Consider the following 17,460-nt stretch of genomic DNA (forward strand, 5'->3'; position numbering starts at 1 on the left):
ACTAAAAGGGCTTCTTCAGCATCAGCCTGTGACTGTTTCCCTTGTCATCCCATCCATAGGTGAAGACCAGGAAATTTTTTATCCCAAGGTCCTCATGTCCAATAACCTCCACTTTCCCCACCAATGCAAACCATTTCCTGCAAACAGATACCTTCAGACGTCCAATTCCCAGTTCATCATAATCATCCAGACTTTGGAATCCAGTTTAGGCTGAAATCCTATAACTATTACACATTCAGATTTCTTATCCGCTAGGGGTCTGACTTTCAAATCAAAGGCAAGTATGAGAAAGCAAGACGTGTAATATAAATTTATTCTGTGACATTTTTCTCATTAAAGATATTTTAAAATACATCATTATTTTATGAAAAATAAATACCTCATAGAAGAATTTAGATAATATCTGTAATATACATGATTTGACCCTGGATATTCTTTTTTTTTTTTTCATTTTGAACATCATTTCTTAAAAAATAGCACAAAAATAAGGATTGCTGTATTCTTCACATGTCCTTAGTCTCATAAATTTTAATTCAACTGCCAGTTCTTTTCTCAACTATATATGTTAATGGTATTTGTTCCTGCTTTTGGATTGGAAGAGTATCCATTTTCTGTTTCTTAACAGTGATATTTAGGTCCTCTTTTTCTGATTCTTCAAGAAAATGCTTCATGCTGAGTTTGAATAGCAATCGAGGGTCTGGTCCAGAAAGCGGTGGGCAATTACAGATCTCTCGAATTTTGAGAGCCTATAAAAAAAGAATACAGTGCAATTCTTGATATATTTTATGCAAATCAAATATAATGCGTTCTGTATTTTAGAATAAAAGTCATCTTAATTAAAACACATAAAAGATAAAACACAAATTCATGGTAAGTACCTACTTACCATCATTTGCTCAAATAGTATTTTTTAAACAGCAGCAATTGTATCTACAACAACTGCCCAAACGCTCTGTAAAGGATAAATAAATCTTAGAGATATCTCTATAGTTTCAGTCAAACTCAAGCAGACCCTGAGAACAACCATTCAGATTAACAATAATCTGAAAACTCTTGAAAGTATTTTTTTTAATAAAAGGAAAACTGTAGAAAATACATGTCTGAACATACTGAAAAAAGACATACTTGGACAGCATGGGATGAAATTCATGCAAATAACAGAAAAGGAAACAAAATCAAAATCAGGACAATTATAAAGTGTAGGAAAAATAAAATGCTGTTGGGGAAGGAAAAGTCATCACAGTGCATTATGTGGCTCAGCTACAACTACAGGGTGGTTGCAAGTTCCAGGACAACATTTGGAACTTAGCAAGACCCTATCTCAAACTGAAGAAAAAAAAAAAAAAGGCCTAGGGATGTAGCTCAGTGGTAGAGTGCCACTGGGTTCAGTCCCAGTACCAAATAAAAAATAGAAATAAAATGCCAAATCTTGGTCTAACTAAAATCACAATTTTCATTAAATGATTAAGATTTATGGGGAAGAAAAGAGCTGAATACATGTGTGTGCATGCACAGGTATGATAGTGGTAAAAGGGGGCTTATGTCTGGTACTGTTTAGTGGAAAGCAAATAAAAGGCCTAAAACTGAAAAGTTAGGAAGTCGCAACATAAGCATGCTATTGAGATATAGTGGGAAATTTTAAAAATTATGCAATAAACTTGAAAAGTAATTAACCTAAAGCCGAGGGCAGGATGGGGGAACTGCTGCTTCAAGTAAATACCCTTAACTACTGACTTAACTCTAAAGAAGGCACATGAATAACTTGAAGACCTTAAAATTAAAATATTTGTATGAAAAAAAGTTTTAATATTTAGGTGGTTTTTAAAAAAGGACATTTAAGTAGAAAAGTTGGTTCAGTATTTTTTTTTCAGCACTTCTGACTGTTTTTTAATATTTATTTTTTTAGGTGTAAATGGACACAACACAATATCTTTATTTTTATGTGGTGCTGAGTTTCGAACCCGGGCCCCACCTGTGCTAGGCAAGCACTCTACCACTGAGCCACAATTCCAGCCCCGACTTCTGACTTTTTGATAGTGATGAGTACTAAGGCAAGTAAAAAAGACAGAAAGGGGGATAGTAAGTATTTGGGGAAGTGGTAAATTTTTAGAAAGGCTGGACAGACAAGATCTTACTAGTAAAAAATGACTCTAGGCAGAGAGGAGAAGACCTAAAAGACTTAAGAGACCACATGGTAATTTTGGGGAAAAGCATTTCACAAAGGAACGAACAGCAAGGAATGCAAAGGAGATGGAAGTGTGGAAAGCTGGTGAACCAGCAGAGCACAGGTTAAAGGACAGAATAAGATTGTATGGGCTCTCACGGGTACATCCTTTACATTGTACTGTGAATAGTCCTGCCTCTAATATTTGCAGGGTCAAGGGCAAGACTGCAAATGGAGGCCTGGTTACCATGTGTGTAAGTATCTACAAGCTATAATTCAAGATAATAAACTATTATATAAAGTATGTTCTATTCTCCTACTTCAATGAATATTCACTCAAAATTACCTGAATGTCCAGGTACAAATTCTTGAATTTCAGGATGTATAAGGATGAGGGAGAGTCTACTCTAGTTCCTTCTACTAGACTGCTGTCTGTTCCCCTCTGCTCCCCTCCCCTCCCCTCCCCTCCCTTCCCATCCCATCCCATCCCATCCCATCCCATCAGGCTTGTAAGGGCCTATGTGCACACGTATCCAAAGGAATAGGTCCACAAAGGCCCTGGAAGCAGATTCAACCATTTGGGCAAGGTACCCAGACTAATGGCACCCAGGTTCTTAGACAGGAATATCCCCTTAAACCTCACAGGAATGCAGGGTAGAGGCAAGTGGCATGTAGTCAGAGAAAAGTCAGAAAGGAGTCCTCTTTGGTTGATGGGGCTAAGGCAGGAACCAGGGATAGGAGCACATCTGATAGATGAGGCTATTTTTTACCAAAGTAAACTAAAGAGGTATGCACAAATGGTGGGACACTATTTCATATACAACCAGAGAAGTGAAAAATTCTGCTCCATTTGTATACAATGAATTAAAGAGCTTTCTACTGTCATGAATAACTGATTAGAACTAATAAATAAGTAAATAAAATTTGAAGTTCTTTGCTGGCAGAGGCTTTGTCTTACTTCCCTTTGAATCTCACAATACAATAGATTTAAGATATTACCTCTATGAGCATTAACTGTTTGTCAAAGTAAACTTAATTTAAATAACAAGGTTTCCCTTCTATACAATTGAGAAAGCCAGACCCTCAGGGTGAGCTACTGTCCAAACAGGTATACTTTTAAGGGTGCAAGAGATGATACTGAGATTTTAGGCATAAGCCAAGACTTTCTTGGCTGAACTGAAACATACAGGCACCCTTCACAACTATAGCGACCTTCTTTTCCAAGTGAGAAGTTTATCTGCTATACCCATGCTGGCATCATTAAAAGGGGAAAGTATGGAGTCCAGCACAGCAACAGCTGGCACAGCATTTAGCAATGAAGCAATGCACAGAGAACAGAAGAGGATGCCATCTCCATTATCTTTCTATATTTAGTAAATACTGTTAAATTCTCTTATTCAGTCTTTTCATATATTACAAATAATTAGACCATCAAAGGAAAGTAGTAGGTACACATCATTCAGAATAGTCATGGTTGCTGTCTGTAATTTACTTTGTATTTCTCTACTACTGGGCATCTGAATTGTTCACACAGTTTTATTTGGCTTTTATAAATTACCCTACTATAAAAATATTTGTGGGCGAGTAGTGGTGATATATGCCTACAATCCCAGCAACTCAGAAGGATCACAAGTTCAAGCTAACCTGGGTAGATTAGGAAGACCTTGTGTCAAAAATAAAAAATAAACAGAAGGGCTGGAGATGTAGCTCAGTGGTAGAGTGCCCCATGTTTAATCCCTATTACCCATAAGAAACAAACAAACAAAAAACTTTGTATAAAAAATCTTACATTTTAACCTCTACTTGGGTTTACTTGAAGCAAAACTCTCAAAAATAGAACTATCTGATCAAAGAACAGATTATAATTTCTGTAATATAGGACCAGACACCTTTCTAGCAGAAAAACTTAATCAATTTATAATGACATCAGCAATATATTATGATATTGAGTTTAGTCACAATCAGGATAACATAAGATTTCAAATTCTTATCAAGATAACCACATATTTCAAACACCAGAATCCTCAGAAATCATCAGGTAAATTTTACAGATGAGAAAATTATTCCCGAGAGAAGTTAAATGACTGATAGGGAACAAAAAGTTGCCTTGGAAATCTTTGTAATACCTTTATTTGCCAAAATTTGGAAGTAACCAAGATGTCCTTTAGTAGATAAATGAGTAATAAACTGTGGTACATCCAGACAATGGAATATTATTCGGCTCTGAAGAGAAATACGCTATCAAGTCATGAAAAGACATGGAGGAACTTCAAATGCTTATTAATAAGTATAAAAGAGAACGTTATGTGACAGTCTGGAAAAGACAAAACTAAAGAAATTTAAAAATCATTGGGAGGGATAAGTAGGCATCATTTTTTTTTTAAGGCATTGAAACTATTCTGTATAATACTCTAATGGCAGATGCATGCCATACCTTTGCCAAAACAGAATATACACCACCAAAAGTGAACACTAATATGAATTATGGACTTTGTGTAGTAACAATGGGATGGTGTAGGTTCATCAATTGTAACAAATACATGATACTTGGCTGCAGGATTTTGATGGTATGGGAATCTGTACCTGGGGTCAGCTAATTCTCTATTCCTCCCTCTCAATTGTGCTGAAAACCTAAAACTGTTTTTCTTTTTTTAAAAAAAAGAGAGTCTGTTTTTTTAAGTATCTTGGAAGTAAAAAAACAGGGATCAGAACCTGTTTTCCATCTAATGCTTTCATTCAACAGGTTTTTTTGTGCTAACGCTTGCTTGTACCACGATATGCTTCTTGAGTAAATTCTTTTACTGAATAAATGTACTTTGGCATGTTTGAGCTGTTTCTTTAATTGCTAGAAAAACTATGTTATCTTTCATAAAGATTTTCTATTGTTTTCTTCATATGTAAACTGTGTCTCTCCTCCTATTATCAAAGCAAAATTCTATAATACACTACATATATTTCTATAAAAGCTTCATCTATTTTGCAGAGTAAAATTTTATCTGATATCTGGATAAAATATTTTTATTTGCTTTATTATGCTTTAGGATGCTGACATCTTTTTATTTCAAATTCAAATCCATCTTATTAAACATACCTTTATATCTTCAAAAGTGAGCAAATACTTTCCTAACATACTGCTAGAATATGATTTTCTACTTTTTTTATTTTGTTGTCTTGTTTAACTCTATGTACTGCACATAATAGGCACTTAATACATGCTAAATGTATATAAAACATATATAGAACACTAGTCATTGTCATAAGTGTCATAAGGAGAACATTCTAAGAAATTTATAGTCTAAGAGAAAGCAAGAAGGGGCTTTAATGGCAAGAATATATGGTTCTGAGAGTCCTGAGGAAGATCTGAAGTGCATATAGATGAGCCAACCTAGGGTAGTTTTGGTTTGCATTTCTCTAATTGCTAGCAATGATGAACATTTTTTCACATATTTGTTGACTGTATATCTTCTTCTGAGAAGTGTATGTTCAGTTCCTTGGCCCATTTATTGATTGGATTTTTGGGGGGTGTTAAGATTTTTGAGTTCTTTATATATTCTAGAGATTATTGCTCCATTTGACATGTGTGTGGTAAGAATTTGCTCCCAATTAGTAGGCTCTCTATTCAACCTCACTGATTGTTTCTTTTGCTTAGAAGCAGCTTTTTAGTTTGAATCCATTCCATTTATTGATTCTTGATATTAATTCTTCTGCTATAGGAGTCTTATTAAGGAAGTTGGGGCCTAATCCGACATGATGAAGATTTGGGCCTATTTTTTCTTCTAATAAACTCAGTGTCTCTGGTTTAATTCCCAAGTCCTCCACTCTGAGTTGAGTTTTGTGCATGGTGAGAGACAGGGGTTTAATTTCATTTTGTTGCATATGGATTTCCAGTTTTTTCCAGCCCAATTTGTTGAACAGACTAAGTGCACGGACACTGACCGTTCATTTTGTGCCTTGCACCATGCCAGGTATGGTTCACATGTTTTTGAAACTGATGTTACAACATGAGTCACAGTTTAAGTCCTGGGCCTGGTATATAATCCTTACCATAAAGTGTCTTATAAAGGAGGCAGGCAGTGAAGGAGAGAAGCAGGTAGAACCTCATCCACACAAGTACATAAAGCAACTCCTTTAAGATATTGCTTACCCTGATTCTAAATATGAAGAAAACCAAAGGTTAGATTTCCTTTCTCAAAGTTAAGTGGCTAGGTCAGAAACAAAGGCCAAGACTCCTGACCCCCTGATATTTTTTTTAAACAATTCAACTTCCTATGAGCCTCTTTTCACCATCACCAACTATTAATTTTCCTAGATGCTAATGTTCTATAAAGCTCTGGAAGTGCTATTCAATTCCACTGCCAACTTTTCTATTTTTAGCCCACTATTATATTGCTTATTTTTCCTATCATTACCCACCATGCACTCATTTATATATTCACTAGGCATCTCAGAAACTGTCACAGGCACTAAGGAAACAATGAACAGGGGCTTTACATTCTAGGGTAGAGACAGACAATAAAAAAGTAAACAACATCATTTTGCATGAAGAGAATGAAAAGTGTGTTGTGTAGAAAAATGAAGAACAACTGTGTGGAAGAGAGGCTACTTGACATTGAGGGATCACAGAAAACCTCCAAGGAGGTCACGCCTGTGTGAAGAACTGAAGAGTAGGATGTTCCAGGCAGAGAAATAGGCAAGTAGAGGAGCTCTAAGAGGAAACAAGCTTGATGTAAAATGGCTGGAACCAAGAAAAACCTGGAGGTAGGGGCAACAAGTGATAAAACAGGAGAGGAAGGCAGTGGCCAAATTATGTGACTTGAAGACTGAGTATAGAGTCTGAATTTCTATTCTAAGTTAGGTAAGAAGCTTCTGGCAGGTTTTAAGCAAGGAAATCACATTAAAGAGATCATTCTGGACATTTATTGAAAACAGGGTTTTAGGAATTGAGGTGAAAATGGAACAGGGAGACTAAAATAGGGGGTGCATGTGGTAACTGGGGAAAGGTGATGGTGACTTGTACCAGGATGGTGGCAGTGGTGAAAGAGGAGGACAGATTCCTAATGCACTCTAGAGGAAGTCAAAAGATGTTCTTCTCCTTGATAGGATGCAGACAGGAAGGAAAGAGAATCAGCAAAGATGAACCCTACATTTCCTCCTGGGGGGCAATAGTTTTACTTTTAAGATGACCCCCGTGAATCTAAGGATAACTTACTTGCTTATGATAAATAATTGTTGAAACCTAGTATTCTACCATCTGATGATTAATGAAACCAGTCCAAAAAATTCTTTTAAAGGTATATTTATCAAATTGTAGAAACAAAATCATTTATGCTAATGAAATGACATAGGATGAATCAGATACTCGATAACAACTCTTTTTATATCTTGAGGCTGGGATTAGTCACTGGGTAATTGTTCTTTCAACTTGTGAAAAAAAATCTCCAAAGTAAATCACCATCAGGGATAGATGCCCTTTTCTTTCTTCACATGTTAAAACTCTATGGGTTTATAATAATTGTTTTTTTTTCCATTTGATTTATTTGTACCTAACTGCTTCCCAAAATTAATTTGAAGAGGTTCATTCTATTTTACTATAGTTTCTACTTCTAGCTGCAATTACTCTGGCAATTCATGCACATACACATATGCACACACTTTAATTACTGATTTTAACCTGAGCTATCAATTAACATCATCTAACTAAAACTACTCTCCCAAATAATTCAGCTTTATAGTATGCTAATTTTTCTCTTCTCCAGATACTATATTCATTTTATTCCTTGTCTAACTGATCCAATGATTGTTGCCTTAACGAAATTTCCCAAAGAATCAACTACTGTCCTTTGATTCCTGCTTAATTTTATTAATTCTATTTCCCTTATTTGAGGCTCTTATAATTCTCTACATCTTTTCCCTTTTTCTTTAATTAACAGAGACATTTAAATTGATGAAATTCTTTCTAAATATAGCTTTGGCAGCAATCCATAAAAACAGAAAAATGTCATTATAAAATTTATTTATTATAAGGTATTCTCATGTTTGTTGATTTGTCTCTCATCTTTCATTCACATTGTTTTAATTTTTATGTGGTCATTTACCTTTCACTTTTGTTATACTAACTTAATAATACTATGTTCTGAAATTTTAAATCATAACATTTTATATTACAAATATAATATTTTGTGAAAAGTGTGCATGATTTACTCCTTTTACTTAGCATTTTGTTTCTTATGTCAGTTACACCTTATTTTACATATTATACAACTGATTTTTAAATTCCTTACTTGTTTTGTGGTTCTTTAACAGGGGCATAATATAAAATTAAGAATGATATAATCATAGAAACTAAACTGTGCAGTTGATTTAGTTCCTGATCATCAGTAGATTCTGGGGAAAAAACACCGATGCTAATGAGTACTTCATTGACATGTTGTTAGAGTTACATTTATGAAGGATCTTCCATCTTAAAAGACAAGAATATCAGTATGGCTAGATATCATACCAAAGTGTATTAATTTTTTGGTATTTTTTTGGTTGTCTTTTCCCCTAGACTCATACTTCTTCAAGAATCTGAAAAGTAAGGTTAAAAATCATTCTTACTCTGGTATGACTGCTTTTTTACCTAGGTAGCCAGTAAGAGCCCATCGTTTCAATGAAGAGTGGATCCTTCATAAATTTAAATATTCAAGTTTTGCCATGTCAGCAGTTCTCATGCGTGATATTCTGGGTATCTTCTAAAAATCACATCTTGAGAAATAGTATCTAAACGACGACAGCAGAAAGTGAGTGATATAGATGCCACAAAGAAATGAAGACACTGGTAAAAAAATGAACGCATCTGTCCCTCATATTGTTGCATGCAACTTAGATTTCCTGGTGCCTTTCAATATTCTTTCATTTTGGGGGCATTTTTTGGCTTTGAGTGTTTTAATTCGGTTGTGCTATGTTCCTCTAGCTTCCAAATCAATGAGTCTTTTTTCTGAGGCATCAATTCTGGTTTTTATAGCCTCCACTGAAAGTTTTATACCTCTGCTGTATTCACAAGTTTTGCAATTTTCGAAAAGGAATGTATCTTACATTTGTATAGTCATTCTTTTTTGTTCTGTCACTTTGAAGCAGTCAAGTCAGGCTTATCATGCCAGCTTCAGGTGGCACTGCTTCTGTAGGAGCTCTTGCTACCTCCTCTGCTCACTCCAGCAGTGAAATTTTGAAATGACACCTGATATTTGGTTTTTCCTTTTTTATGTTTTTCTACTATTAAGGCTTAACTTATGAGGAGACAATGGGCATTTCTGAGGCTTTGTTTTTCAATGTTATTACTTGATTTAGTTTAGATGAGTTCCTCTGGTGCTACTAGTTAAGGACACTGAAATGTTCAATAAATTTTTTAGGTAAAATTACCTTTATTATTCTTTTCTTTTCAGCTATTTTTTGTAACTCTTGTAACTTATTATCATTCTGATTTTTAAGCCTTTCTTACCTACCTGTTTAATCTACTCTTGAAAAGGAGAAAAATATAACTTTAACATTCTTATTTCAGTAGGGTTGATTTGGCTGGTCTAATTTCCTTCTTCACTGTTTTATATAGATTCCTCCTGAATACATACACTAAGGTCAGCCTCTTCAAATAGAAAAGCTTTCAATCAGGAAAGCTCAAGTTGAGAACTGGATAATTGTAGGGTATGAAATTATCACCCCACAATCTCTTGTTAGCTATAAGGGGGAAAACTTAATGCACAATTGAAGAGTCAGGAAAACACACTGATGGACTCTGGAGCATGTGGGTAGCCAGATATTAAGAAATGGGAAGCATAATACACTGCCTATAAAATGCTTTTGCCCCAACTGGACTTCAAGTTACAAGTGTGTGGAGAAACAAGTTAGATGATACCACAAAGAAGCAATCAAATAAATCTAGAATCTAGAATGTGGGAGTAGATCTATTCAACAAGTCAATGACATATTGAAAAGCAAGATCAAAGTGAGGGGTACTGTTCTAAAGTCAAGGAGACTGAAGGGTCATGAGAACAAAATGCAATATGTGTACCATAATGGTTTGCAATCTGAACAAACCCACTATAAAACTCTATTTTGAGACAGAGAAATCTAAATATCTAAATATGAACAGATGTTTAATTTTAAGGAAAAACTATCAATTTCCTTAAGCAGGTGTTACAGAACCTAGCCTCAGTATATGAGAATTGGGCCCCAAAGTATCATTAAACCGGAGTGCAATTTATTGGGGACTTACTGTCAGAAATGTGGCAGCGAGACCAGTTATACCCCTTCAATTTGGGTCAGAAAGAGAGATCATATATATTGGTTAGGACAAAAGCGACTTCATCCTTGCTGGAATAACTAATGGTTTTGTCTATTTGCAGTTTCCTGATAAATGCCGGAAAACTAAGTAAGGTTACTCCAAAGTAATCATGGAGATGACAACTCAAGTTAGCTGCAGCCATGTTAAGCTGAACCCATGTAAGAGGATAATGGTACACTTACAGAATATATGGACACTACTTCCTGAAATGCATATTGAAGTATACAGTGAACAAGCTCAGGAAATGCTACCCTGAATATGGCACTTAGGTATGCTGATTACTTTGAACTAAGGACATTTGGAGAACACAGAAGGAAAGCAAGGCTTTCTCTAAACCCCCCATCTGCCTAAAGATAGATACTCCTAAAGGAACTCAACTGTTACGAATTTCTTCTTGGGTAATCTTATCAATCAGGGAAGATTAACTCACAGCACAGGAGAAGAGACTGGAGGTTGATGCCATGCCCAGATAATCATCTATTCTTCAACTTTATTACTTGAGAGACTTTTTATCTGTATAACAAGGCAACTTTTATTCACCATACATTTCCTCCCTTTACCCTCCTGGAACTTCTATCCCACCCCACCCTAAAAGCCCCAATCTTATTCCTTTCTGTAGCTCAGGATGCTATATAAGCTCTAATGATCTGACTCTTCTTTGAATTTCATATTGTTGTGGGACTCCTGTGCATATGTATATAATTAAATATGGTTTTTCTCCTACTAAACTGTTTAACATGAATTTAATAACTAGGGTAGCAAAAAAAAAAAAAATAGAAGTGTAGAGGGAAGACATTTTGTTCCCCTGCAATGAAGTTCCAGATATATCATCCCAAAATATGACTAACAGTCCAGAATATGACATCCCAAATATCTCTTTAGCACAATAATTATTTTGAACTTATTTTAAGAAACAACACACACAGAAGCAGCTCTGAAAATGGCAGAAGTTACCCTTTTGTTAGAGAAATTTACATCTATAAAGAAAATGTCTTTCTCTGTACCAGGAAGAGAAAGATTACTCCGTAAATCACTAGAGAATCTAAACAATAGAAAGATACTGACTTAAACCTGCACAACACACCTTACCACACTTGCTTACCATGCTTTTCTGTCCATTTCCCCATAGCAAGGCCCTCACTATGCTCTCTCTGTTTCAGCTGAAGATGTTATTTAAGCCTGAATTCAAAATCCTCTTTCCCTGGTATCACTTATGTGTACATGAAGTTTACATGTTAATAAACTTGCATCTGTTTCTCTCTTGTTGATCTGCCCTTTGTTACAGGAAACTTGTCCTAAGGAAGAACTATGAAGGGTAAAGAGTTATTTGTTCCTCCCAGATAATTAGGGATAAAATACCCTGATGTCTGCTATTTACATTGAAATACATCTGGGGGAGAGACAGAAAAGGACAGATGAGCAAATGCATAAAAGGGTTGATACTGTCAGATGAGTGAAATTGAGTTTCATTAATTATTCAAATCATTCTCTACTTTTACATAAGTTTTTAGAATTTAAAACTAAAACATACATTTTAAAGTACTTTTCCCTCTCTGTCCTCACTTTTTTCATCACTTTTGCCTTTATGCAACTTCACTCTTGATTTTACAGCGGTGTTTTTAGTTTTAAATAGCTCATGAAAGTTTTAAATGTTCCTCCTGGAAAATGAAACCAATCCCTTTACTACTACCTCTACTTCCAACTCCATCCCTTAATTTCTGAAAGCAAGCATATATATACTTTTCAAAATACCTAAGGAATTTGACATTAAGAACTTCAATCCATGTAATATGCTAACTTCACTTAGCATTATCTTCTCTAACTCCATCCATTTACCTGCAAATGCCATGATTTTAAGTCCTTTGGGTATAGAATGAGGAGAGGGATAGCTGGGTCAAATGGTGTTTCCATTTCCAATTTTCTAAGAAATCTCCATACTGCTTTCCATATTGGCTGCACTATTTTGCAGTCCCACCAGCAATGTATGAGTGTGCCTTTTCCCCACATCCTCACCAACACTTACTGTTGTTTGTGTTCTTAATAGCTGCCATTCTGACTAGAGTGAGATGAAATCTTAGAGTAGTTTTGACTTGCTTTTCTCTAATTGCTAGCGATGATGAACATTTTTTCATATATTGTTTGTATATCATCTTCTGAGAAGTGTCTGTTCAGGTCCTTGGCCCATTTATTGATTGGGTTATTTGTTTTTTTGGTGCTTAGCTTTTTGAGTTCTTTATATATCCTAGAGATTAGTGCTCTATCTGATGTGTGAGGGGTAAAGATTTACTCCCAAGATACAGGCTCTCTATTCACCTCACAGATTGTTTCTTTTGCTAAGAAACTTTTTAGTTTTATTTCATCCCATTTATTGATTCTTGGTTTTAATTCTTGTGCCAAAGTAGTCTTTTTAAGGAAACTGATAGATGAATGTATATATAAAAAAGTGGCATATATACACAATAGAATATTACTCAGCAATAAAAAAGAATAAAATCATGGCATTTGCAGGTAAATGGATGGAGTTAGAGAAGATAATGCTAAGTGAAGATAGCCAATCCCAAAAAACCAAATGCCGAATGTTTTCTCTGATATAAGGAGGCTGATTCATAGTGGGATAGGGAAAGGGAGCATGGGAGGAATAGACAAACTCTAGATAGGGCTGAGGGTTGGAAGGGGAAGGGAGGAGGCATGGGGTTAGAAATGATGGTGGAATGTGATGGACATTATTATCCATAGTACTTGTTTGAAGACACGAATTGGTGTGAATATACTTTTTATACAACCAGAGATATGAAAAGTTGTGCTCTATATGTGTAATAAGAATTGTAATGCATTCTACTGTCATATGTAAATTTAAAAATTAATTTAAAATAAATAAATAAAATAAAAATTAACTGCAATCCAATAGATCTGACAAAAAGTAATGATAACAGTGGGTTGTTACTTTTAAGAGACAGAACAAAAATATGGTAAGGATAATACCTGCATGACTTCAAAATAATAAAACAAGACATGCTTATATATTAGTCTGATAGGATATTTGATTAGGTATCTTTTGTCTTGAAAGGAGAAAGAATGTCAATAGAAAATAAAAACAAAGAATTATAAAAGACTTTGAAATGGGCAAAAAATATCATTAGGTGGTCTATTAAGTGTGCCCTTCTAGGTTATCTGTACCTGTCATGGTCTTTGAGCTATTTCACAACTCTGTAAGTCATAGAAAATTAATAATAATGAAAATGATACTTGTCTATGGAAATGGGAAATGGAAATGAACTATGTCTCATAGGATGAATCTGATTACTACTCTATAAATGGAGTTTTGCATCTATTTGTATTCCTTACTGCCTATATAACTCTTAATGAAATAAAAGTCAATATGGCTGCAGAATGTAAAACATGAGGAAAAAAAAACAAAAGAAAAAGCAAAAATTATTTCCTGTGCCTTAGAGATCTACGGACAGGAGCAACATTACCACACAGATATCATGCAGGAACTGAGTCTGTCAAAGGGAACCATTTTCTAGAATCTAATAATATCATGTAATGTTCAAGAAATACCAGAGTAACCCAGTCTTGCCTTGATCTGGACATTCTGATGGACCTACAAAACTTATGACCACCCTTCTTTGCATTAGTTTCCAATTGCTGGACTTGATAAAATCTGAAGTCCACTTTCCTGCTGTGGAATGCTGGTGTGGTCTGAGCCTGAGTTCCTAATTTGCAATCTATTATGCATCTGAATAAAACTGTCTATGCTTTTTCCCTTAACCTCATTTATGATTTCTTGGCTCACACTATGGTTCTTGAGTTGTCCTTTGCAGTAGTTGTAACAATTAGTTTCCCACATTAATTAACAAATGTTAAGTAAAACTTCACACATGTGTTCATTTTATATTTGAATGAGTAATGATTTCATCTTTTAAAAAAATTTATACTTCAACTCTTTTCATAATCTGCAATGGAAATTGTAGTCTGACCAGTTTTTGAAGTGATTTAAAGTAAATAACCATGAATAAGAACATTTAAAGTGAATTTTAAAAAGTAAAAATTCAGGCCCCTTAACCTATTGATTGTCCTCTATAATGAAAAAATAATCAGGAAAGGTTTTCAAACAAAACCATTTTATAATCAACCACTCTTAACATAGGCGAATGATAAATCCTGTCATTTGTAACAACATGGATATATCTCAAGGACATTATGGTAAGTGAAATAAGCCAGTTGCAGAAAAAAAACACTATATGATCTATCTTATATGTGAAATCTTAAAATGTTAAACTCATAGAATTTGAAAGAATGATAGCTCTCAGGGACTATGGGAAAGAGATGGGCATGGGGAGATACTGGTCAAAGGGCACAAAGTTTTAAGTAGAAGGAATAAGTTTAGAGAGCTATTGTACATCATTGTGATCATGTTTAATGAAAATATGCTACACTATAAAATATATAATATATATTTGAAAACTGTTAAGAGTATAGATTTTAAATGTTGCCACCCCTCACAAAAAAAAGCTTAGAGGGAGGGATACATTAATTAGCTTGATCTAATCATTCCACAACTTGAGCAAATATCAAAACATGTCATACTCTATAAATATATACAATTTTTAAGGGTTAAAGTAAATAATAAACCCATTTATTTATTTTAGGAATGGCACTCACTGTATTTATTCCCAGTAACTAAAGTATTCATGAAACAACTGATACACATCAGAATTATTCTACTTTACATCAAGTAAAACAATTACTAATTCTTAGAATATAAACAATAATAATTGAGTTTAATAGGAAAAAAGGAGGGAAAATAATGCCAGAGGGACCTCATTATTGGATTAAAAGTGTCCTTTGAAAACAGAAGGCAAGACACATCAAGGAGGGAAAAAAAATCACCTCCAATTTTTAACATGTTTTTCTAAAAATATCATTACTGTCCCTCCCTTATCCACAAGCAATTTTTCCTAATAGCCCATTCATTTCAACCTCAAGCAGATACACATCACGTATAATATAATGTTTTGGTTTTTTTTTTAAGGTTTTAGACACTGTTACTGTCAGGCCTCCTGGCTTTATATGATTCAGAGGCCAATTCAATTACAGTTGCTGCTGTGATATTTGCCTTTTCCTCCACACTCTCCATGTCAGACAAAATGAAATTCTGTAAGGTGAGCAGTGTATGTTTGTGTACATTGGCCAACAATGACATTTCACTTTAATGTTAAACACTCTTATATTTTCTGCTCATGAGATGCATAATAGTAATGATTTATTCATTTACTTTGTGCAATTATAAAGGCATAAGAATGATTTACGCATGAGTTCAAACCCCTAGCTTCCTGAAAGTTTAAAGGATTCAAAATAAAATGAGATTAAAATGAATGCATTTATAGTCTGCTACTGAGTGATTTTGATACCTAAAAATTGAACATGAATATCAAGATTTTAAAAACAGTTAACAAGTAAAGCTGGCATTGAAAGCTCTAAAAATGTTTCAAAATAAATCTTATTCAAATTATGATTATGACATTAATTATAATAAAATATTAATCCCAAATAATCCTCAAATGCTTCTCCTATACATTTTATCATCCTCCATTCCCTGTACCTCCCAAAGAAGGAATGGGAGGGAAAGAGGGGGAAGGAAAGTATAAGAAGTAGAGAATAACAAAAAAGAACAAAAAATAAAGACATAGAGAACAAAAATATCTATTTAAATATGTTTGGTTTTAAAATAAATATTTAAGTAAATTTAACTTATTTATGTCCACTCATATTTTATAAAAATTCTTATTGAAAAAACGAGTATCTCTTTCAAGGACAAATTATGATGTACATGAATTTAAAGTCTGAACAGTATAACTATAATTTTAAAACTGTCACACTATTAAACATCAACAGGTTGATACAACATCTGTTCTTCAATTTTTCACCCAAGTTGTTATGGTAACCAAAATATGTGGGATATGTTTCCTAAATTTAACTGATTATTTCAAGTAAATAAAATTATAGCTTATCAGCTTATTAACCACAAATAATATTATTACTACAAACCTATATTTATCCTTTTTAAATGCTAGTGGATCACAGGATTGTATTTAAATACACATTTATACATGTTTTATCTCAGAATTTACATTAAAAAATAGCAAGGATTTTTTTCTTATTTGGAAGCATTATCTCAATTTATGAACAAAACAGGAAAGGAACTATTTTATTTTCTGAACAATATACTATGCTAAAGTACTCCAAAACTATATGAAAATTGTACTGCTCTGTGGAAGATGTAAATCACATTCTTCCAAGCATCTGCTAGAACTTGTCACTCCTCCAATTCTCTGCTCAAAACTCTTTACGAGCAACCCATCTCTGAGAAGAAACCAGAGTCCTCATAGGGGCACCTTCTCTAACCCCGTTTTAAAGGGCTATTCCAGCACCCCATCCTATCTCTGCTCATACACTGCCTTTCTGCTAAAGAATGAAGTGTTTCCCCCCAAGACTCATATCTAACCCTCAGTGTGTACATATTTGGTGATAGGGCCTACAGGAAGTAGGTTAAGGTTAAATTAAATTTAGGATGAACTGATCCAACAGAATGAGTGTTCTTCTCAAAAAGAGACAACAGAGAGACCCTACCTCCCTATTTATTGTCTGTCTCCCCTTTGTATAATAAGATTTATGAAGGTGTAGATTTCTGTCTAGTTTACATGACCTAAAACACCTACAACACAGTGCATAATAGGTGATTAATAAATATTTGCTAAATATATAAAATAAATTCACATCTTAAATATATAAATACATACTATTGTAACAAATAATACATATTTGTAATGATATTCAAGGAATCCAAAAAGAAAAATTTTAAACTATCAGTAATTTAAATTAACAAAGTAAAAATTACCAAAATTTGTATTCTCATCATAGAACCACAGAATCTTGCTTTCTTGGTTCTCCTCCTATGAATCTGACCCACAATAGG

The 17,460-nt window shown here is 34.1% G+C and overlaps 1 protein-coding gene across 3 annotated transcripts in view; it reads right to left on the reverse strand.

The window, feature by feature from the left end:
- Positions 1-295: 295 nt before the first annotated feature.
- Positions 296-17,460, reverse strand: part of Oma1 (OMA1 zinc metallopeptidase) — a 62,123-nt gene continuing 44,958 nt past the window's right edge. For all 3 annotated transcript variants that reach the window (XM_005326017.5, XM_013358921.4, XM_078026351.1), the window contains one exon: positions 296-746. In XM_005326017.5, coding sequence (XP_005326074.2) covers positions 534-746 — 213 coding nt within the window. In that variant the 3' untranslated portion in view covers positions 296-533. The remainder of the gene's footprint in view (positions 747-17,460) is intronic.

Source organism: Ictidomys tridecemlineatus, chromosome 11 (assembly GCF_052094955.1).
Source record: "Ictidomys tridecemlineatus isolate mIctTri1 chromosome 11, mIctTri1.hap1, whole genome shotgun sequence".
Taxonomy (NCBI): Eukaryota; Metazoa; Chordata; class Mammalia; order Rodentia; family Sciuridae; genus Ictidomys; species Ictidomys tridecemlineatus.